The 23,864-nt window shown below is 48.5% G+C and overlaps 1 protein-coding gene and 2 pseudogenes across 20 annotated transcripts in view; 2 read left to right on the top strand and 1 right to left on the bottom strand.

Moving 5' to 3' along the window:
• Nucleotides 1-724: 724 nt before the first annotated feature.
• Nucleotides 725-1,496, bottom strand: LOC140607412 (midkine pseudogene; annotated as a pseudogene).
• Nucleotides 1,497-5,692: 4,196 nt separating this feature from the next.
• The window catches only part of ODF2 (outer dense fiber of sperm tails 2), a 35,783-nt gene continuing 17,611 nt past the window's right edge, over nucleotides 5,693-23,864 (top strand). Inside the window, exons 1-9 of one of the 20 annotated variants that reach the window (XM_072778160.1) lie at nucleotides 5,724-5,743; nucleotides 7,429-7,664; nucleotides 8,974-9,064; nucleotides 9,955-10,071; nucleotides 10,352-10,477; nucleotides 17,166-17,336; nucleotides 18,262-18,422; nucleotides 19,244-19,373; nucleotides 20,012-20,143. In XM_072778160.1, coding sequence (XP_072634261.1) covers nucleotides 7,633-7,664; nucleotides 8,974-9,064; nucleotides 9,955-10,071; nucleotides 10,352-10,477; nucleotides 17,166-17,336; nucleotides 18,262-18,422; nucleotides 19,244-19,373; nucleotides 20,012-20,143 — 960 coding nt within the window. In that variant the 5' untranslated portion in view covers nucleotides 5,724-5,743; nucleotides 7,429-7,632. Of the gene's footprint in view, nucleotides 5,744-6,208; nucleotides 6,388-6,553; nucleotides 6,701-7,213; nucleotides 7,233-7,428; nucleotides 7,665-8,973; nucleotides 9,065-9,917; nucleotides 10,072-10,351; nucleotides 10,478-17,165; nucleotides 17,337-18,261; nucleotides 18,423-19,243; nucleotides 19,374-20,011; nucleotides 20,144-23,864 lie in introns of those variants that run through there. The other 19 variants (XM_072778172.1, XM_072778158.1, XM_072778159.1 and 16 more) reach the window with 19 other exon arrangements.
• On the top strand, nucleotides 21,273-21,393 carry LOC140607681 (U2 spliceosomal RNA; annotated as a pseudogene).

Here is a 23,864-nt window from a genome sequence, read left to right on the forward strand (position 1 = left end):
AAAATTGTCAGACAGTACATTGCTGTTGTTCAGGTCACTCAGTTTGTTGTATTTTGTTATAGTAGCCTTAGCAAACAGATATGCATCACATATCCCCTTTTGAAAATACAGTTCACAATTAGAATTTTTTTCAAAAGTACCACAGAGAATATACAAGAGGGACCTAAGAAACACCCTCTACCAGAAACTTGCATTCTTTTCTCTATGAATTTCATTTTTTAAAAAAGATTTATTTTTTATTTATTTATTTATGATAGACATAGAGAGAGACAAAGACACAGGCAGAAGGAGAAGCAGGCTCCACGCCTGGAGCCCGACACGGGACTCGATCACGGGACTCGATCCCGGGACTCGATCCCGGGACTCCAGGATTGGCCCTGGGCCAAAGGCAGGCGTGAAACCACTGAGACACCCAGGGATCCTCTTTGAATTTCATTTTTTAAAAGATTTTACTTGTTTATTTGAGAGAGAGCGCACAAGCAGGAGGGAGAGGTATAGGGGGAGGGAGAAGCAGACTCCCTCCTGAGCAAGAAGCCTGATGGACATGGGACTTGATCCTAGGATTCTGAGATGGTGACCTGAGCCAAAGGCAGATACTTAACTGACTGAGCCACCCAGCACTCCTTCTCTAAGAATTTATCTATCTATCTATCTATCTATCTATCTATCTATCTATCTATCATCTATCTAATCTTTCTTCTTTTTTTTATATTAAAGGAAGAGCTTTTATTGGGAAAAACAAAAAACAACGGTTTATTTATTTTTTAGTAATGGCATCTTTGTGGGGAAGAACAAAAGGGGGTACCGGGAATCACATCCCTCTGGGGCAGGAGGCTCAAGCTGTCCACAATCCCCTGTCCCTCCCCGTCGGGGACACTTGGGGGTGCTGGTGGAGGAATGAAAGGGAAGAAGCAGGGTATGATTGATAAAGCTAACGAGGAGACAAAAGGCACTGGTAGTTAGATCCTGGGCCTGCGGGAGGGAGGGCACCGGCCCCGGGCTCCTGGGCATCCAGACCTGGCTGCTAGTCCTTTCCCTTCCCTTTCTTGGCTTTGGCCTTGGCTTTGGTCTTGGGGGTGCAGGGCTTGGTCGCGCGGATGGTCTCCTGGCACTGGGCATTGTACCGCGCCTTCTTGAGGGTGCCTTGGCGGGCTTTGGTGCCCGAGCCCCTGTCACACGCCCCCCAGTTCTCAAACTCGTACTTGCAGTCCGCTCCGAACTCCTTCTTCAGTTGCAAGGCACCCGGCACCGGATGCGCTGGGTCTGGGCCCCGCGGGTACCCTCGCGGAAACCCACGCCGCAGTCCTTGCTGCTGGGGGTGCAGGGCCCCCAGGTCCACTCCGCGCACTCGCTCCCCGGGGCCGCCCTTTGTCACTTTGTCTTTCTTTTTGGCCACCGCGGCGGGGAGCGCCAGCAGGGTGGGGAGGGCGAGGAGGAGGAAGCCTCGGAGCTGCATCTCGCTCGCTGCCCGCGGTGCTGCGCTCCCTCCCGCGCCGGGCCCTAATCTTTCTTTTTTTAAAGATTTTATTCATTTATTCATGAGAGATGCACAGAGAGAGGCAGAGACATAAGCAGAAGGAAAAGCAGGCTCCCTGCTGGGAACCTGATGTGGGGTCACGACCTGAGATGCTCAACCACTGAGCCCCCCAGGTACCCCTTCCCTATGAATTTCTAGATAGATTTCTCCCCAGCCTCCCAAACACTTGCACAAGCCTTGCACTTTACAGTTTACAACCTCAACCTGTTTTTTTCTGCCAATACCTCATGATTATCTTCAGCAAGTTTGTAATCTGTTAATTTTTTCCTGACAATAAACATATTGCTTTGCAAAAATTCTTACACATTATCGGGATGCCTGGCTGGCTCTGTCAGTAGAGCATGCAAATCTTGATCTTGGGGTTGTATGTTCAAGCCCCATGTTAGGTATAGAGATTAGGGTGTTTTTGTTTTTTTTTTAAGATTTTTATTTATTCAAGAGACAGAGAGAGAGGCAGAGACACAGGCAGGGAGAGAAGCAGGCTCCACGCAGGGAGCCTGATGTGGGACTCGATCTCGGGATTCCAGGATCATGACCTGAGCCAAAGGTAGATGCTCAATCACTGAGCCACCCAAGTGTCCCAAAAGATTTTAAGTAATTACCCACAATATAGGGCTTAAAATTACAACCCTGAGATTAAGAGCTGCATGCTTTACCAATTGAGCCAACCATGGGCCCCTATTTTTAAATTTTTAAGGAACCTCTACACTGTTTTCTATAGTGGCTGCACCAATTTACTTTCCCAGGAACAGTGTATGAAGTTTCCTTTTTTCTCACACCCTCACCAACACTTATTTCTTGTCTTTTTGGTAACTACGTCCTGACATATGTGACATCTCATTGAGGTTTTGAGATTTTGTTTGTTTGTTTGTTTGTTTATTGTGAGTCAAGGTGGGCAAGGTAGGGTGGTGGTAGGAAGGGCAGAGGGAGAAAATCCCAAGCTGACTGCACTGGGTGCCGAGCGATGAGCCACCCAGGCACCCCTCACTAATATTTTAATTTACATTTCCCTGATGATGAGTGATGTTGAGCATCTTTTCATTGTTTGTGGGCCATATGTATGTCTTCTTTGGGAAAATGTCTATTTAGATCCTCTGCCTATCTTTTAATTCACTTATTTTGATTTTTTGGTGTTGAATGGTATGAGTTCTTTATATTTTTGGATATTAACCCCTCATTGGGTATATCATTTGCAAATATCTTTTCCCATTCAGAGTTTGTCTTTTTTTTTTTAAGATTTATTTATTTATTCATGAAAGACAGAGACAGAAAGAGGCAGAGACATAGGCAGAGGGAGAAGCAAGGCTCCTCACAGGGAGCCTGATGTGGGACTCAATCCTGGGACTCCAGGATCACGCCCTGGGCCGAAGGCAGGCGCTAAACCTCTGAGCCACCCAGGGATCCCCTAGTTTGTCTTTTTTTGTTGTTGTTGTTAGTGTCTTCTCTCTCTCTCTCTCTCTTTTTTGTTTTCCACTGTGCAAAAGCTTTTTTATTTTGGAGTAGTTCCAAGAGTTAATTTTTACCTGTGTTTCCCCTGCTTGGGAGACATATTGAGAAAAATGTTGCTGAGACTGATGTCAAAGGAACCACTGATTGTTTTCTTCTGACTACTCTATTTGTAACTGCACTGTGCTACTCATCCTTGCACCAGCCTCTAGAGAGAAATAATATACACAGGGTGTGCACTGTACAAATGCATATTGTGTATTACTAATTGGCTCTTGCTCCAACCCCAATAAGACTTCCTGAGCCATGAGGAGCCCTTTTTTTTTTTGCCTGGGCTACAAGCAAGCCCAAGGGACACCTCTTTCGCCTTTCCCTGAGTTTCTCAACCTCTTGAGAAGGTAAGGAGGGGTCAGTCTAAAGACAACTGAGGGGGAAAAAAGGCTGAAAGGAAATTCCTCTTTAATGTCTAAATATTTGCCTACTTCCTTATGTTAAAATTCATTCCTAGGGGAGCCTGATGGTTCAGTTGGTACAGCACATGACTCTTGATCTTGGGGTCGTGAATTTTTTATTTTGTTTTTTGGGGGGGAGGATTGTGACTTTGAGCTTTACTCTTACACATTGAGTGTAGAGATTGCTTCAAAATAAAATCTTTAAAAAAATTATATATACACATACCCACATATATATAAACAACTGGTCTAAGAAGTTATTGGTCTTTAAGATTTTCTTTTCTATTTATGTGTTTTTTCATTATTTTCTAAGATTCTTTTTTTTTTAACATTTTATTTATTCATGAGAGACAGAGAGAGGCAGAGACATAGGAAGAGGGAGAAGCAGGCTCCCCACAATGAGGCTGATGTGGGACTCGATCCCACATCCCAGGATCATGCCCTGAGCTGAGCAGATGCTCCACTGCTAAGCCACCCAGGCGTCCCAAAGATTTATCAAAATATAATGTCCAGTTGTTCTGTCAAAAGATTATCTCAAAAAATTTTAAAGATTTTATTTATTTATTCATGAGACACACACACACAGAGGCAGAGACACAGGCAGAGGGAGAAGCAGGCTCTATGCAGGGAGCCTAATGTGGGACTCAATCCTGGGACTCCAGGATCACGCCGTGGGCTGAAGGCAGATACTTAACCGCTGAGCCACCCAGGCATCCCATACATCAATTTTTTAAAAAAGATTTTATTTGAGAGAGAGTGTATAAGTAGGGGGAGCTGAAGAGGGAGAGGGAGCAGTTCTCTGCAGAGCAGGGAGCCACATGTAGGGCTCGATCCCAAGATCCTGGGATCATGACCTGAGCCCAAGACAGATGCCTAACTGGCTGAGACACCCAGGCGCCCCAGATTACATCAATTTTTAATCCTACCAGCAACAGTGAGACTGCTTTTTCCCCAATGTTCTTGTCAGTGCTGGGCATTGCTCTTTTAAAAAAGCGGCCAATCCTAGCCAGGCTCAAAGTGGTTTGCATTCAGAAGATATCATCCAGCAATCCAAAATAATATCAAAATAACTCAAGTTCTTTTCTTGCATTTCTCAAGGGATAGATACCCAGACCACTGCGATCCTTTAAAATAGTCCCCTTTTCTTCTCCATCCCATATCTTCCACACACTGCAAGTGTCCCTTCGGCCACCTCACCCTCTCCTATTTTCTGAAGAACTTTTCCTGCTTCTTCCTGTCACCCAGCACTATGTGTGTGTGTGTGTGTGTGTGTGTGTGTGTGTGTGTGTGTGTTGACCTCTCAATTCTGTCCATTCACACATTCTCCATCACAAAATCCCCAAAGAACTGCACTGGCAGGCAATGACCCTCTTCAGATGGTGAAGAGAGGACAAAACTACATAGGCAAAATCCTTTGTGGGTGGGTGGGGCAAAGCCTTAGCCGTGTTATCTGGTCAGGTCAGAGAGATTTGCGGTGGGCTCCTCAGAGACTAGGTAGTGTGTGTTGGTCTAGTGCCTCTGGAACTGGGTTTAGCACATAGTAGGAACTTAATATTAGTTCAATGGATGTGGGAGTACTGAGAAATGATCAGTTCTGTGCTGGGAGTAGCAAGACATGTTTCCGCAGGTATTTAACCTGGGTGTGGCAGCAAGAAGGTTACCTTGAGCAGCAAGAAGGATATCTCTTCCTTTGAAGGGAGAATTAAAGGATGGGAGAAGTTAAAGCTGAGGGTGACTAGGGAGAAGGTAGAGGGAATTCTACTTGATGGCTTTTTTTTTTTTTTTTCTCTATGAAAAAGGAGAGTTGGAATATGGTAAGAGGCAGAGGTCTGGAGAAGCCACTTGGGGAGACGGATGGAGGGACAAGTGGAACAATTCTAAGTGGTGGTGAGGGCTCAGGTGAAGGTGGAGGCAATGATGTGTGGGTATCATCCTTGCAGAACCTCAGGGAGAAAATGAACGGACGGGGAAGGCCCTCTAACACCGGGGAATGGATGTGGTGAGCCTTAGCCGATGAAAGCGAAGCCAGAAAAGCAGGCACTATGTGGAGGGGGTAGTGGGTGGGAAGCTGGAATTTGAGATTTCACGTGGACCAGTTGTGTGGCCCTGTGGGTACATGGCTGAGGCGCAGGGGAGAGTCATGGACACGAGGACGCCGAGGGATTGGGGCCAGGTTGGCCTGAGGATGTTAAAGGCGCCCAGAATCCAGGGCGGCGCGGGGAGCAGCCACGTGACAGCCCCCCTTGATTGGTCGACAGAGAAGCATAGTTGAGAAGATGGCGGCCCAGCGGGAACCTCATCAAAGTAGGTCTGTAACCCACGGCGGCACCCGGGGTGCTGGGGGGCGGTGAGGGGCGGGACAAGGAGGCGCTGTGGAAGAGGGAGAGTGTGCGTGAGGTGTCGGCAGGGCTGGATTTCCAGAAGCAGCGCGTAGCTCCAGCCACACATGGGTTCCTTGTCCCCCCGCCTGAAACCCAGGTTCCTAACACGCATCAGCGGGCCCAGGATAGAGTCTTAGCGCTCCTTCGAGTTAGGGAACTCGAGGAGAACCACGATCGGGTAAAAATGGCGCAGGGTCAGCGGGGCCTTGAACGGCGGGGCGAGCCGAGGCCAGGCCCTCCGGTGGCGTCGCGCGTCTCCACGGCGACGGGACGCGTGGCCTGGGCGTGGGCGGGGCTGTGGGCGGGGCTCCGGGCGGGGCGGGGCGGGGCGGGGCGTCTCTGTGACGCGGGGGGCCGGGCCTAAATGGCGAAACCCGAGAGGCTCCCGGGGGGGTTTGAACTGGCCAATGGGCGAGCTGCCGACCGGGTGTCGGAAAAGGAGGCGGAAGCGGGGAGGAGTCGCCGCGGGAGCCGGACTGCATCCGCCGCGGCGTCTCCATGGCACGACCCCGGCCTCCGACTTCAACGACTTCATAAGGAGACGTTTCTGGGCGCAGCCGTGTCGCTCCTGGTGAGAGGCCGCCGGCAGGCGGGACCCCGGGCGCTCCGGGCGCTCTGCGGCCACCGGCGGGCCGGGTCCCCACGGGCGGCACGGCCCCCGCCGCCCCCGGCCCCCGCCTCCAGCTCCGGGCGCGCTCGTCCGGCTCCCGTCGGAATGTGGCCCCTGCCCCGCCCCCCGGCGCGGGCCTCCTCCTGCTCCGGCTAACGGGCGGGCCGGCCCCTCCCCCTGACCTGGCCTCCGGCCGGACTCGACTCCTCTGCCGCCCCCCGGCCGGGCCTCACCCTCTCTCTATGGGCAGCACCTGGCTTCCTCCTGCCCGCTGGTGGGTGGTCGTCCCTCCTCCCCGCCGACCAGACTGGCCCCGCGGCCCCCGCCCGCCGGTGGGCGTCGCCCCGGCCGCGTCTCCCTCGCTGCGGCCCTCGGCCGGGCAGTTGCTGCCCCACCCCGCGGCCGACCCGGGCAGCGGGATCACCCGTCCGGGGGCCTCACCGGGGCGAGGGGGGTGCCCCCCGCCCGCGCACCACCCCGCGGCCGACCCGCTCCAGCTCGGACCCTGGATCCCAGCGGCCGCCGGCTGCTGCGCCTGGGAGGATTTTCCCGCAGCGGTCGGGGGTACCCAGTGTACCCAGCTGCGGCCGCGCCCCTTCCCCTTGCAGCCGCCGCCCCTCCCGCCTTCAAATACTCCTGGTCCTCTCCGGGTTTCTGTTCTCCCGGGAACGCCCCTCTCCTAGGAGACTGTTGCCCCGGCCCCGCCCCGAATATCCCTCCAGCTCCCTGCGCTGGGTTCGGCCCTTTAGGGCCCACTTGGGGGCCTAGCTGTGCCCGCCCTCCAAGCTCGCCTGCCAGCACCTCAGGTTTTCCCTCTGGCGGCCCACCCACCTTCGCTCCTGGGCGGGGCCTGGGCTTGGTGGTCCTTGCCCCCGAAGTTCGCTCTCCGCCCTCCCCGGGGAGGGGAGCTCCCTCTGTGCTCCCCACCCACCCACCGGCCACCAACCCGCCGGCCCGGCCCGCATGTCGCTCAGCCTCTCCTATCTCCCTCCACTTTGGCAGGACAGTTGCTGTGCGACTTGGACAGTAGAGGAGCACCTCCCAAGTTTTCATCCAACTGCCACCCCCAAAGCTTCCACCCTCCTCCCCTCAGAGAGGACGTTTGATGCCGGGCCCCTGAGATTCTCATTGACAAGCCCCTCTGGGTCCCCCTGAGCAGAGCCTGCTGACCCAATTGCCCACCTTTGCGGCTTTGATGCCTAAGCCATGTCTGCCTCATCCTCAGGCGGCTCCCCCAGGTACTGCCAATGTGGGGGGCGCCTCTGCAGAAGGGCAGGGAAAGGTGGCCAGGGACCCCCCCAGGCCAGGCTCTCTGGAGGCTTCTCATTTCAGGTTCCCCATTCTGTGTATTGAAGGTCTGGATCAAAACGTTGAAGTCATTTTTTAAAGGGAAGGAGGAAGAAAGTTTTCACTGGCAATCCCAGCCCTCCCTCCCCAGGTCCTTTTTGAAAGGAAGCTACATGTAAATAAATAACCCCAATGTAGGAGGTGGAGGTGGCAGTTAACAAGGTGTTAATGCAGTCCAGGTGATTTGATGGCAAGCCCACAAGGGGAGACAGATTTCCCAGATCTGTTGGCTTTTAAGTGAGGGGCCAGGGAACAAAAACAAAAAACCTGTCTACTCAGACTTGGTATTCCTCACCTAAAATGATGAGTAGGGAGCAGTAAATATATTTTTTCATCAAAGTGTGATACACCTACAGCAGGATGCATGCGAAAGTGCTCGAGCATTTTTATTTAGGTTGCATTTTTAGGTTGCGTTATTCTCCCCTAAGGATTTGTGGGGAGGGTGAAGTCCTATCTGGAGGGTGTCTGGAGGTAGCGGGATGGATCAAATGAATTTTCCAAGTCCCTTTCCATCATGGAATTCTTGGATGCTTTGCTGCCAAACGTTGGAGATTAAACTTTTGCTGTATTTGCAAATCTGGTGATGGGGGCTATTTATGTATGAATGTGATGAATTACACATAGTATTTAAAAAAAAAAAAACTCTCCAAAACAAAAATAACCCTGCTTCCCAGGATTTTAAAGGGTAGCAAGTAGAATATTTGGGGACATAGTAACTTTCCATCATCTGACTTGAAGATTTGACTATTAATTTTATGAATTTGAGTCATAGGGACTTTGTTCCTGGGCCTGCTGCTCTTTTTATGTCTGTCACAGAGCATTTCTCCAGGGCCACCTCTGCTCCAGGTGCAGTCCTGGGCACTTTCACACTTGGCCAAATTAATACCTTGCCTGTTGCTCCCCTGCTGCCTGCTTTTTTGTCACCTGACAGACCAGATGACTGCTAGGCTTTTCAGCAAAAGGTCACAATACGTGTGATGCGACGGCAGAGGTTAAGAGGCCAGCTCTGCGAATGCCCATCACCCCCTGTTTCCATCCCCCTGCTGGGCACACCATGTGTGTTCGGTGGCCCAGTAAAGGGAGCCAAGTGATTCCAGACTGGTTCTCCTAGCCGTGAACTTGTGTGTAATTTCGGGAGATCTAAGAAATAGAAGAGCCCTAGTTTTCTGCTTATAATCTGGTTCTTGTGCCTGGGTGCAGGTTTCCATCGTGTGGGAAGAACGGAGTAACAAGTCTCACGCAGAAAAAGGTCTTGAGGACACCTTGTGGCGCACCCAGTGTGACTGTGACGGTAGGTGACGTGCACACGGAGCAGCCCTCCGGTCTGTGGCCCCACCAGAAATGCTTTTGTACACCTTTTCCAGGGGCTGCCTTTCCCTGCTGGCACCGCTGTGGCCCAGTGCTCTGCTAGGTGCTTTCGTGCATATCCTGCTGATTGTTTTTTTTTGTTTTGTTTTTATTTTGTTTTTTGCCTGTGGTACGGCTGCTGGGTGTGAGGAAGTTGTCTTAACCTAATTCTTTCAAATTCCAGAAGTCCTGAGAACACATTTTCCCAAAAAAAGAAGACGATAAAAGTAAAAGAATGGGGAGGGTATAGTTGCAGATGGTGGGCAAGGGCTGTGTAGCTAGGGTTCTGCCCTGCTTGTACTCTCTTCTGAATCTCTACAACCTTCTTATCTCAGTGCTTCCTTTAGCTGTCCGTTTTCCCCATCTTTTACCTGCCTACTGCCTGATTTAGTCTGCACTCTAACCATTTTGTGTGTCTCCTATGCTAATCTGCATGCCCAGCTCAGATTCTGGGGCAGAAGGATTCCTCTGCTTTCCAGCTGTGCTCACTAAATCTCCAGAGGAGCTATGCCTTCCAGCAGGCTGGGAAGGAGAGTCAGCTCTGAGGACCCTGGGGCTTGGGTTCAGGCTCTTTGGTGGAACCCGCAGGTCTTGCAGACCCCTCTCTTGAGCAGACCTAGATCTTCCAGGTAGTCTTCGGCTGGGATCTCTACGGGCATCTGCTGAATGGCACTGCTGCCTTGATTCCTGCCTGCATGCCCATAGTTGGTAGCTGTCCTGCTCGCTTGGTGGCTAGGCTTTCAGTGGCCCCCAGAGGCTGTGAGCTCTGTTTTTCATGCCAGTTTACTCATCCACAGATCAACCTTTTTTGTGTTATCCTTCCCTGCCTGCCAGAAGCGAACCATGAAGGACCGCTCTTCAACTCCCCCCTTACATGTTCATGTGGATGAAAACACTCCCGTCCACGTCCACATAAAAAAACTCCCGAAACCATCAGCAACCAACAGCCAGGTAGGAGCATGCCGGTCGGGCGAGGTGAAGGCTGTGGAGCAGGGTGACACTGCCCAGCACGGCCTCCTCGTGCTTCAAACTCCAAAGGTTTGGGAGACAAATGTACTTGCTTTCAGTGGTCAGCTGCCTGGTTGGAAGGCAGGCAGCACTGTCATCCAGAAATGGCAGCAGTAGCCTTAGTCAGAAGAGACTCCCCTGCAGAGTTGGAAGTGGATGCCACCGGAGTGAGACCACGGCCAGCTGTGTGGGGAAGTGACCCTGGGTTTGTCCCTTTCCACAGAAATCTCATAAGCGCGGAATGAAAGGGGACACCGTGAATGTGCGGCGGAGTGTCCGGGTGAAAACCAAGGTACCTTGGATGCCCCCTGGAAAATCATCCGCCCGGCATGTGGGATGCAAGTGGGAGGTAGGCTCATTCTTGTTCAGGCTTTTCTTCTCGGACTGGTCAGGTTCTAGCAGGCCTCAAACTCGGTATGATTCAGGGTCGGCTGTAGCTCTTAGAGACGTCCCAGTAGGTCCTGTTTACTGAGTGTCTGACTCAACCCTGGAAGTACGCGAATGTTTTTGAGTCCTTACAACACTGTGATGTGGTGGTTCTTGCTCTCCTCACGGACAGATGAGGAAACCAAGGTTCAGAGAGATGAAGTCCTAGAGAAAGTAGCAGATTTGGAGTCAGGGCTGAGGGAGGCCTCATTCTAGAGGATGTACCCTTGGCCTCTGATCTGTATGTGCGGAGCCACATGTCTTTTCCCATGTAACTGTGATAGTATCTGAAGCGTAACCAAACAGATATAGACCAGGTGCATATCTAAGAAAACACCACCTCTTTTGAGGTAGTCCCTGTAAGAGATGTCATCAAAACCACTTTTGGAATTAATCTCTTGCCTTCCATATTAGTAGTCAAAGTGCCAAGAGAATAACTGTCCTTTTTTTTTAGCTATGCCTCAACATGTTTTGCTTGTCTATCCATCCATCCATCCATCCATGCAGTAATTCTTGTAGCTTATGTTTCTAGAGACTTGTGCCAGATGCTGCCAGGCGCTGGGGTGACAGCTACAGACTGGCAGGTGTACCTTCCTTAGGCTTACCTTCTAGTCAATTACAATGAGAAACCTTAGCGATGAGACAAGACGTTTTGGCTGCATTTTAGACAAAGATCTCATTATCGGGACAAGTAAAAAGGACCTGAGGCTGCTTTGAGATGATGATGCCTGGTCCATTCCAAAACATTCAGTCTTTTGCCGATAGTTGATTACTTTTAAAATTAGAAATAAAAAATAAAATTACTCTGAAGTCCTACTTCACGAGTGTGACTCCCTGATTTACCAGTTTTACCTAAGAGACAAAGGGAGTACGGGGTATTCTAGGGAATAAGTGAAAAGTGTTCTGACCAGTGTGTGTGTGTGTGTATGTGTGTGTGTGTGTGTGTACGGACACAGTACTACACATACACACACACATATATGTGTATACACGTACATATATATATAAATACATATAAAAGATTGGAATTAAAATGCTGTCTTCCATTTTTCACATGTACCTCCCTAATAATCACTGAAATGTAAATGAAAAATAGCTATATTTTATTTTTTATTTTTTTATTTAATTTTTTAAATGATTTTATTTATTCACGAGAGACAGAGAGAGAGAGAGAGAGAGAGGCAGAGACACAGGCAGAGGGAGAAGCAGGCTCCGTGCAGGGAGCCTGATATGGGACTCGATCCCGGGTTCCCAGGATCACGTCCTGGGCTAAAGGTGATGCTAAACTGCTGAGCCACCCGAGCTGCCCAAAAAACAGCTATATTTTGGAAACAAACATAAGCCCTAATTTTTGTTGAATGAATGTAATTGGAAAGCTCATTGGTATCTCCTGTTGGCAAGCATATGAAAAATCAGCAAACCTTATTAGACTGGAGAGGATGGTGAAACCATTTAATGGCTCTAGAGCATTTATCTAAACATTGATGCTATAGTTGTTTTTAAATTTTTTTTTTTCAGATTTTTAAATGTTCAAGTCATCTCTATACCCCACTTGGGGTTTGAGCACACAACCCCTGAGATCAAAAGTTATATGTTTCCCTGACCAAACCAGCCAGGCACCCAGGGATGCTATCATTTTATGTGTAGGAATTGATTCTGTAGGGTGTTTTTTGTTTGTTTGTTTTTAAGATTTTATTTATTCATGAGAGACACAGAGAGAGAGAGAAAGGCAGAGACACAGGCAGAGGGAGAAGCAGGCTCCATGCAGGGAGTTTGATGCGGGACCCAATCCCAGGACCCCAGGATCACGCCCTGGGCCAAAGGCAGACACTACTAAACTGCTGAGCCACCCAGGGATCCCTGATTCTGTAGGTTTTTTTTTTTTTTTTTTTTTTTAATTTTTATTTATTTATGGTAGTCACAGAGAGAGAGAGAGAGGCAGAGACATAGGCAGAGGGAGAAGCAGGCTCCATGCACCGGGAGCCCGACGTGGGATTCGATCCCGGGTCTCCAGGATCGCGCCCTGAGCCAAAGGCAGGCGCTAAACTGCTGCGCCGCCCAGGGATCCCTGATTCTGTAGTTTTATACTTAGGAAATTATCCTTAAAAAACCACAGAAGAGTACAGGGATCATGTATAAAGATATTTGTAAGAGAGAAAAACTGGAAAAACCCAAATGTTTATTAGGAGGGTACTGGTGAATTATGATACATCCATACAATGTACATCTATACAACCAAAGGTAGATATTTATATATGATAATGAAGCACGGAGCCACACATCATGTAGAGTTTGGCCCTATTTGTGCAAAAAAGAACATCTGTGGGGCATTTGGCTGGCATAGTCTGAAGAGCATGCTACTCTTAATCGTGGAGTTATTATGAGTTTGGGCATAGAAATTACTTCAAAAAAAGAAAAAAGAAATAAAATAAAAAGGACATCTGTATCTATGTGTATATACATGTGTTTATGCATAACACTTTCTGGAAAGATATACAAGAAGTAATAAGTAGTGATTACTTCTGGGGTGTAGGGGGCTTTAATGATTTATTTTTTTATGGTCTGCTTGAATTTCATTAAAGCAAGCATACAATTAAAAATGCTTTTGAGGGGCACTTGGCTGGCTCAGTTGGTGGAGTGTGTGACTCTTGATCTTGGGGTCTTTAATTCACGCTCCACATTAGTGGTAGAGATTACATTAAAAAATCTTTAAAAAATATGCTTTTTAAAAAAACAGAAAAGACTTAGTAGCTTTGAAGTATACATTGAAGATACCACTATGGAAATTGATGTCCCTGTTGACCTAGGTTGCTAGGAGCTGTGGTACCCCTTGGAAAGCTCAATGTCCACTTTCAGTCCTGGAGCCACATAATTCTAGAAATGGAGGAGCCCAGAGAAGTGACTTATTTCTCAAATAGCAGCTGTATTTCATTCTGCCCTCTTAAGCCAGTGCCTTTCCCTCTTCTCAGTGGTGTTTTATGTTTCTGGGAAAAGGCTACGCTGGCCCTTTCCATTTTGGACAAGGGAGAGAGACCCTACAAGGAGGAAATATTGAGTGAGCTGGACATGGACCCCAGAAGCTGCTATGTACATGTGGAGATTCTTGTTTGATTTATTTTTTATTTTATATTTTATTTTTTAATTTTTTTTTATTTATTTATGATAGTCACACAGAGAGAGAGAGAGAGGCAGAGACACAGGCAGAGGGAGAAGCAGGCTCCATGCACCGGGAGCCTGACGTGGGATTCGATCCCGGGTCTCTAGGATCGCACCCTGGGCCAAAGGCAGGCGCCAAACCGCTGCGCCACCCAGGGATCCCTGATTTTTTTTTTTTAAGATTTTTATTTATTTGTTCATGAGAGACACAGAAAGAGAGAGGCAGAGACACAGGCAGAAGGAGAAGCAGGCTCCATGCAGTGAGCTTGATGTGGGACACGAACCCGGGAATCCGGGATCATGCCCTGAGCCAAAGGCAGCCGCCCAACCTCCGAGCCACTCAGGCATCCCTCTTGTTTGATTTTTTAAAACCCCTTCTGGTATAGAAGATTGATCATCGTGGGGAGAAAAGAGATCTGGGATTTTTCTCTACCCTATTATTATTATTATATTTTTAAAAGATTTTATTTATTTATTCATGATATACATAGAGAGAGGCAGAGACACAGGAGGAGGGAGAAGCAGGCTCCATACTAGGAGCCCGACGGGGGACTCGATCCCGGGACTCCAGGATCATGCCCTGGGCCAAAGGCAGGCACTGAACTGCTGAGCCACCCAGGGATCCCCCTCTCTACCTTATTATTAAAAGTGATCTAGGGCAGCCCAGATGGCTCAGCGGTTTAGTGCTGCCTTCAGCCCAAGGCCATCCTGGAGACCTGGGATCGAGTCCCACGTCAGGCTCCCTGCGTGGAGCCTACTTCTCCCTCTGCCTGTGTCTCTGCCTCTCTCTCTCTCTCTCTCTGTGTCTCTCATGAATAAATAAATAAAAAAATCTTTAAAAAAAAATAAAAGTGATCTATTTTTATTACGGAATGTTGAAAATACAGACAAGTAGACCATCACCTGTAACCTTACCACTCTAATGTGGCTGCTATTAAGTTTCAAAAACTTTTTATGAAAAGCTAGGAAAATACACACATAAAAAGTGTATTGCTTGATTGATGAATATTTATTTATTTATTTATTTATTTATTTATTTATTTATTTATTTATTGTTTAGAAGATTTTATTTATTCATGAGAGACACAGAGAGAGAGAGAGATGCAGAGACACAGGCAGAGGGAGAAGCAGGCTCCATGCTATGCAAGGAGCCTGATGTGGGACTTGATCCCCGGTCTCCAGGATCACACCTTGAGCTGCAGGCGGTGCTAAACTGCTGCGCCACCAGGGCTGCCCGATTGATGAATATTTATAAACAGAATACACCTGTGTAACTACTACCTCACTTAAGAAACCCCATCATCACCAGCTTCCCCAGAAGCTCCCCTCTGGGGAGGCAGGCGCTCAACCACTGAGCTACCCAGGTGCTCCCCTGATGGCTATCATTGCCACTCCCCAGGGGAACCACCCTCCTGAAACTGCTAATATTTTGGTATATTTAGTGTCACACTTTTTCCTATGCATAGTTTTGGGTTTTCAAATATTGTCATCATACTATATTTTGTTCTATTATCATCCTTTTAAATATTGCAAACTTTTTGTCTTAAAAAAGTAGTGTATAGTTACTGTTGAAAAATTAGAAAATCCAAACCACAAGGAAGAAAGTAAAAGACACCCGTCATCCCATCACTCTGAGAAGAGCTCTGGAACTTCTAGGTGGAAGCCTACCTGATCTTTTCTTGTGAAGACACTCCTTATTTTGATTTTTGTAACAATGGGATCATATTTTACTTATTGTATTCTTTTTAAATTTTATTTATTTATTTTTCATCATATTCTTTTAAAATATATTTGGCTATATTTACACTGCATGTTATTTTTTTAAGGCAGTATTCCATTGTGTATTTGTACTGTGATGTATTTATTTATTTTTAAGATTTTATTTATTTGAGAGAGAGCAAGCATGAGCAGGGGAGAGAGGCAGAGGAAAAGGGAGAAGCAAACTCCCCACTGAGCAGGGTGTCCAATGTGGGACTTGATCCCAGGACCCTGGGATCATGACCTGAGCCCAGGTAGACACTTAACTGATAGCTACCCAGATGACCCTGTACTATGATGTATTTAACTAATACTATCTTGTCATCTGTATCTATCCTTGCCTTGGTTTTAAATATTCATTCATATTCGTAGGTATTCTTGATAAGTCTGTAGAAATAGAATTGCCAGGACGAAGGGCACATGCAGTTTTAAAATCGTACCCTGTATGTCCTACTTGTTTGGCATGAGAGTTACTCTTTTACTGAATACTTCTTTTATTCTTCTTCCCCTGGAAACTGGAAGGTTTTTTAAGCTTAAAAGGAGCACAGAACTGTACGGAAAGTGAGAAATAGCAATTACTTAATGCAACAGAATAGACTGAGTCATATTCAACATATCAAAAACCCATGGAAACCCTGGCTCCCAGGCTGTGTTAACTTTCTATCTGGAATCTTACAAGCAAAGTGTTATACAGCTTTCCATAAACTTTTCATTGGAGCACATGCATTTTATTTAAAAAATGTATTTTTATGTTGATATATTTAAATATATTCCAGACCTCATACCCTTTGATCCCTAAATTGTTCAGGATGCATTTCTAATATTTTTCTTTTTTTTTAAGATTTTTAAAAAAAATATTTATTTATTTATGATAGACATAGAGAGAGAGGCAGAGACACAGGAGGAGGGAGAAGCAGGCCCATGCCGGGAGCCTGACGTGGGACTCGATCCTGGGACTCCAGGATCACGCCCTGGGCCAAAGGCAGACGCTAAACCGCTGAGCCACCCAGGGATCCCCTAAGATTATTTATTTATTTATTCATGAGAGACACACACAGAGAGGCAGAGACACAGGCAGAGGGAGAAGCAGGCTCCACGCAGGGAGTCCAATGCAGGACTCAGTCCTGGGACCCCAGGATCATGCCCTGAGCCAAAGGCAACCACTCAACTGCTGAGCCACCCAGGCGTCCCATTTCTAATATTTTTCTATATGACCAAAATAACAGTGACTAGTCCTAAAAACTTTATTATTATATATCTGCTCCATATTCAAATTTACCCACTTGTCCCTAAAATACCTTTTATAGCAGATTTGTGTTACTTTCAACTATCCACTGTCACGCATTCATATTCATTTCAAAGACTTTTGACACATTTCCCTTCTACCCTTGGTATAGGAAAATATCTATTGCCCAAACCTTTGCCAACTTGGGGTATTATTACTACTTTTGCCCGTCTGTTCTATCCTTTATTTTAAAATTGACACTAAAATACAGGCTTATTTCTTGGTAGAGAATCTTGAGATGGGGAAGGTAATATTTCATCAAGAGGGCCTGATGTGCTGTCCGTCCTGGGTCCCTGTGGTTGGCCCTCAGCGGTTTAGTTCTTCCTGTCTCCAGCGGACAAGCAGGTATGCTGGAACCAAAGCTTGTGGCCTTGCCTCATGAATTCACATGTCTCTCCCTCCTCTGCATCAGAATCCACCTCATTGTCTGGAGATCACGCCACCATCTTCAGAAAAGCTGGTCTCGGTGATGCGGTTAAGTGACCTCTCCACGGAAGATGACGACTCGGGTCACTGTAAAATGAACCGTTATGATAAGAAGATTGACAGTCTAATGAATGCGGTTGGTTGTCTCAAGTCTGAGGTGAGGGAGGTGGGGGGCTGGAATAGCTAGTGCCCTGAGGATGTGATGGACCACCCAGCTCGGTTCCTGGTGGAGTGCTTCCTTCAGGCTGCCGCCTGTGGGTCCTCCCATCCTTCTCAGCAGCCTCCTGGGGCTTTAGATGCCTCTGAGGAGGTACCCTGGGCAACCCGGGCTCCCTCTACAGGGAGCACCTAGCCCGGACCTGGCCTGACCCCTCCTGGTGCTCTGTATGGATGCCCTGGTCTGACATGTCACAACAATAAATGAAACTGGTGGTGGTATTGTCCCCATTTTGGAGATGAAGTGGCTGGGACACTGGGACCTCTGTTTCCCATTTGACATAATAGTTTAGAAGGAGAACAAAGTCCTAAAGAGGTGGAGAAAGTTTGTCCTCAGTTAGCGGGCTGTGTCTTTGGACAGGATCTAACAATGGTATTAGAAACAACCTGGAAGTCCGTGGCCCCCAGCCGGGAGTGTGGCAGAGCTGGCTTGAAATCCAGGTCTTGACTGCTAATGTGGCCTGTTTCTTTAATTCCTCACCCTGCATTTGGGGCTACCAGGCCCACCTGGAGAACCTAGGGCTGGCTGCCTGGCCACAGCACTTTTCTCCAAAGCCCGCAGAACGCAGGCCTTTTTGTGACCCCTCTCCTGTGGTGTGCCAGCCGAAACATGGTTTGTATCCTGGCTCTGGCCCCAAGTCACTTAGGCTCTCAGTACTCGGTTTTCTCAGTAACAAGGAAATGAGATGAATGGTGTCTGCCCCTCATCTCTGTGATGATTAACTCCGATTGTGCCCAACAGGACCTAAATACCTATGTATCTGGTCAATCAGAGGTGCCCTTATCTGGTCCAAAGCAATGCACCTAGCAATGCGGCAGAGGAGGAGCCTCCCCTCAGTGGCCCCTGCCTGCGTGCTCCTGCACAGGTCAAGATGCAGAAGGGTGAGCGCCAGATGGCCAAAAGATTCCTGGAGGAGCGAAAGGAAGAGCTGGAGGAGGTGGCCCACGAGCTGGCCGAGACTGAGCATGAGAACACAGTGCTAAGGCACAACATCGAGCGCATCAAGGAGGAGAAGGACTTCACCATGTAAGGTGGCCCTGCCCCGGAGGATGTTCCCACTGGCCTGCCCCTGTCCCAGGCTCTGGAAATGGAGGCAGGCCCAGGCGCTGTCCCCCAGTCACAGCGTGGCCCAGACTCGCAGCCGTTCAACGGTCGCAAGCTAGTTACTTGTTGGCGCTCGTGATTTACAAATCACGCTGGGTGTTGCGGGGGAGGGGACAAGGACCCCACAGGGTACAGTGGGGGTGGGGAAGCCTTTCTTGAAAAAGCGACATTTAAGGAAAGCCCTGCAGGATGGTCAGGAGATAGCTGGGAGTCCCAGGGAAGGAGGCATTCAGGGATCTCCCGTGAAGGTCCCAGGGAAGCAGTTTGCGACTGAAGGATGGAAAGCAGGCCAGTGCCAGGAGAGGGGTGGGCAGAGGGCAGGGGGGCCGTGGAGGCTGGCAAGGGCCACTCTCAGAGGTCGCTTTGTGAAGTTTGCATTGAGCAGCCGGGGAAGGGTTTTCAAAGCCAAGAGTGGTGGGGCCAGATTGGGCTCCAGTGTGAAGAGCAGATGAGATGGATCAAAAGCAGATCTGAAGGTGATGGGTACGAGGCTGGGGCGATGGCAAGGGACAGGAGTAATGCTAGTGGCTGAGAGGCCAGCAAGGCCACGGATGGCATAACGTTACCCGAGGTGAAGGCCCTGCTCTGGTGCCCAGGTAGCTCTCTAAGAGCCATCCCTCCCCCTCCCCCACTGTTCCCTGACCAGGAGATGAGCCTCGCAGGGCATTGTGAGGCGAGCTTCAGAGCTCTGGGTGGGCCGGGGCCTGGGAGAGCTCACAGAGCACTATTCTCTCTGGCCCCAGGCTTCAGAAGAAACACCTCCAGCAGGAGAAGGAGTGCCTCATGTCCAAGCTGGTAGAGGCTGAAATGGATGGAGCTGCTGCTGCCAAGCAAGTCATGGCTTTGAAGGATACTATCGGGAAGCTGAAGACGGTAGGTGGTGGGCAGAACCACCCAGCCTGGGACTGGGCCCGGGGGGTGGGCAAGTTGCAAGCTGGGGAGGGGTCTTTACGCAGTCATCAGGCTGACTTTATGACATCTCTGGGCCAGGGGAGGGCACACTGAACTCCTCAGCCCCCCACCCCCACTCTCACTTCTGGGGCCTGATCCTCGAGGATGACCCCTAGTGGCCAGGGTCTCTGAGGAGACCTCATCATGGGTCTCCTGGGATCATAGTGAGTCAAGGCTTAAGTCTTGATTCCTGCAAGTGTCAGGCACAGTTTGATTCCTGCAAGTATTGGCCACCAGGTGTTGTCCTCCTCCACTTCCTCCAGGAAGCCTGCCTCACTGTATTTGCCCACACAGAGCTCCCCAGCCCTTCCCCCACTTGCTGCTCTCAGCCCACCCAGCTCCTGCCCCCATCCTTCCAGGTCCTACCTCCTCCAGGAAGCCTGCCCTCGACTGCTCTGGCCCTGTTAACACGGCCCAGGGTTTCTTACCCTGGCTTCCTGGCACCCGTGCCTCTTAAGAGGGGCCTCCCTCCACTGCCTCCTCCTTTCTCCCCCTTCCCCCACCCCACCGTCTCTCCCCTTCTCCCCCTATATCCTGTAAGACTGTTTGCTGTCTTCCAGGAGAAACAAATGACCTGCACGGACATCAACACCTTGACGAGGCAGAAGGAACTTCTCCTGCAGAAGCTGAGCACATTTGAAGAGACCAACCGCACCCTCCGAGACCTGCTGCGGGAACAGCACTGCAAAGAGGTGAGTGAGCTCCTAGCTCCTGGCCACAGCTGCCTGCCCTCCCTCCCTCCCTCTGAACCCCTGCAGCACCACAGGCCCGTCCACTTGGAACCTCGGGACTTCATCTGTGATAAGAAAGTGCGCTCCGCACCTACATTGCGAGGGCCATGGGAATATGTGCCACAGTCTTCCCGGGAAGTGCTGGACACCCGGCACATGGGTGCTGCTGTGGTCATTGAAGCTGGAGCTGATGGCATCAGGAGTTGCTGAGGTGTCAGGGAGGCGCCGGGCCCTTGGTTCAGGGCTAGGGGACACCAGCTGTAGGGTTGCACTTGGTGTTCTTTAAAGATGGTTCCTAACAATATTCCATATTAGGAAATGATTCTGGAAAAACTGTTGGGTATCAACAGCTGTCTCCCTGTTGGGTTCAAACAAAAGAGGAACTGTAGTATGGTTTGGTTGTTTTTTGTTTTTATTTTTGTTTTTTATTATTTTTTAAAGATTTTATTTATTTATTCATGATATATATATATATATATATATATATATATATATAGAGAGAGAGAGAGAGAGAGAGAGAGGCAGAGACACAAGCAGAGGGAGAAGCAGGCTCCATGACGGGAGCCCGACGCAGGACTCGATCCCGGGACTCCAGGATCGCGCCTTGGGTCAAAGACAGGCGCTAAACCGCTGAGTCACCCAGGGATCCCCCATTTTTAAAAAATATTTTATTTGTTTATTCATGAGAGACACAGAAAGAGAGGCAGACACATAGGCAGAGGGAGAAGCAGGCTCCATGCAGGTAGCCCCATATGGAACTCGATCCCATGACTCCCGGATCACACTGTGAGCCAAAGGCAGATGCTCAATAGCTGAGCCACCCAGGCATCCCGGTTTTGTTTTTGTTTTAAGATTTTATTTATTTATTAGAGAGATTGACACTGAGAGAGAGATTGTGCAGGGCAGAAGGAGAGAGAAAAACAGACTCCCCACTGACCAGGGAGCCTGATACAGGGCTTGATCCCAGGATCATGACCCAAGCTGAAGGCAGAGGCTTCACCAACTGAGCCACCCAGGTGCCCCAGTTTATTTTACTTTTTTAGTATTATCAGCTTCTGGTTTGGATTTTTAAAAATTATTTAATATTTTAATTGTTTCTTGGCCTTTTGCCTAAGCTCAAGTGTAGTATCTGTTCTTTTCAGTTTAATTATTAATAATTAATTAATTAATTTTGAAGTGGGCTCTATACCCAGTTTGGGGCTTGAACTCACAACTCTGAGATTAAGTCGCATGTTCCACTGACTGAGCCACCCACGGACCCCCCAGAAATTAGTATTTAAAATAAGTAAGATGTGGGGCACCTGGGTGCCCCACTTGGTTAAATGTCTGCCTTCGGCTCAGGTCATGGTCTCAGGACCCTGGGGTTGAGCCCTGTGTCAGGCTCCCTACTCAGCATGGAGTCTGCTTCTCCCTGTCCCTCTGACCTTCCCCCACTGCTTGTGCTCTTGCTCTCTCTCAAGTGAACAAAAAAATATTTTAAAAATAAGAGTAATATAAAGTGGTGTGGTCACTGGCTGGCTTTCTTAACAAAATCTTATCCATGTAGTTAAATCCTCCTTGTGTTGTCTCCTTTGGTGATAAGCTTATCAGAGGGATCCTTTATCTCCAATCTTATCATTTTTATTATTTACATATACATCCTTGAGTAACAGATAGTATTATTTAGCCTGCTTCCAAATCTTACATAAATAATTTTGTTCCACATGTATTCTTCAGAGTTTTCTTTTTGCCCTCAATATTTTTTTAAAAGATCTATTTATTTATTTATTTGAGAGAGGGAGCAGGGGAGGGGCAGAAGGAGAGGGAGAGAGTGAAAATCTCAAGTGGACTCCACACTGAGTGTGGAGCCCGACACTGGGCTCGATCTCTTGACCCTGAGATCATGACCTGAGCCAAAACCAAGAGTTGCACACTTAACCCACTGAGCCCCCCAGGCACCCCCACTCAGTACCCTCAGTATTTTTGAGATTTATCCATTTTTATCCCCAAGGACTAAGGTAGTTCATTTTCACTGCTGTGTTGTATTTTAAGATGATACCGCAATTTATCCTTTCTTCAGTTGATGGAGAAATATTCTCTATTTGCTGTTATAAGCAGTGTTATTTTGGGCATTCATGTACAGTGTCCTGGTGTACCCGAGAGTTCCTAGAGTATATTTCTTTCATTTTTATTAGTTACAGCTAAATTATTCTCTTAAAATTAATAATATCTTTATTTAATGTCTGGCTCAATGTTCTTGGGTGGGCAATTTTAACGTCTCTGGGCCTCAGTTTTCCCACCTGTAAAAGGAGAATATCATCTTCCACATGGCATCATGTGAGTACAGATGAGGGAGTGGCACACTGCCTGGCACATGATAGGTGCTTGGTAAGTGGTAGGTGCTGTTGCTGTTTGTCCTGGGACTGGGACCCCCAGGAAACCTTTTTCTACCCTGTTTTTTCCTTTCTGACTTCTTAGCATCTACTGTCCTCGGATCCCAGAATCTCTCATTGGAGATGAAGGGTCAGCCAGCAGGGAGGACTTCCCACCCACAGCAGATGCTCCCTGTTCAGTCCAGACTCTCGTCTCTTCCTGCCCATGTCCACTTGGGAGGGGAGCCCCCTCGCCTCAATCTCAGTGCTTGCTAGGGAGGCTCAGTGGATGGGAGTTTGCCCTGGCTGTGGAGTCAGTTGGCTTAGGGCCCACCTCTGCCATTTCCAGTTGGTGATCTCACACAGCTCACCTCACTTCTCCCAGCCTCCATCTCTTCTGTAGAATGGGTGTGGTGCATGGCTCCTTAAAATGGGGGATTTGGTGAGACTGTTTGTGTGGTGTCCCCCTGGAAGTTCAGAAGACATGGCATAAAGGGTAGTGAGAGCAGCATCAGTCCTAAGCTTTCATCCTGTGTTCTGTGCCTCTTCCTGTTGTTGGAGAAACCACGATGCTGGCTTGTCTCCTCTCCCAGTCCTGTCCTGGCTTGTGAAGGGAACCTGTGAGCCTGGGAAGAAAAGGGAGGGCAAGCCCCCCTCTAGAGAAGACTAGAGAAGGTTCACAGACACGGTCTACTGGGAAGACGGGTATGAGTAGACATTTGGGGGAAGAGGGAAGTCAGTGACTGATAAACATATGAATAATTAGAAAAATGCAAGCTAAAACAGCAGGAGTCCTGCTGGCAAAGACTAGCCTGCTGCCCAGGGCCCTCCTGTCCTGCCTGTGGCAATGCAAATCTGTGCAGGCACTTTGTAGGTCATTTCAGCTCACAAACCTGGCCCAGGCATTCCTCCTCTTGGTATCAACCCTAAAGAGACACTGTACATGCCTGTCCATTGCTACAGTGTTTGCAGTTGTGCAACCTGGGAGCAGCCTCATCACCCGGAGGTTATGCATAGGGAGAGGTTAAAAATGCAATGGCATGTTAGAGAGAAGGCATTTAGGGATTACTGGTGGCTGGAGGAGGGGGACATGGAGATTGCTTTAACAGTTACAGGCTTTCCTTTGGGATGTTGAAAATGTTCTGGAACGAGCGAGTAGTGATGGTTGCACAATATTGTGAATGTACTATATGCCACTGAGATTTACACTTAAAAATGGTTCAAATGGCAAGATTTATGTTCTGCTTTTTTTTTTTAATGATTTTATTTATTTATTTGAGAAAAAGAGAGAGACAGAAAGAGAGAGAGAGAGAGAGAGAAAGAAAGAAAAC

This window comes from Canis lupus, chromosome 16 (assembly GCF_048164855.1).
Source record: "Canis lupus baileyi chromosome 16, mCanLup2.hap1, whole genome shotgun sequence".
In the NCBI taxonomy this organism is placed as follows: domain Eukaryota; kingdom Metazoa; phylum Chordata; class Mammalia; order Carnivora; family Canidae; genus Canis; species Canis lupus.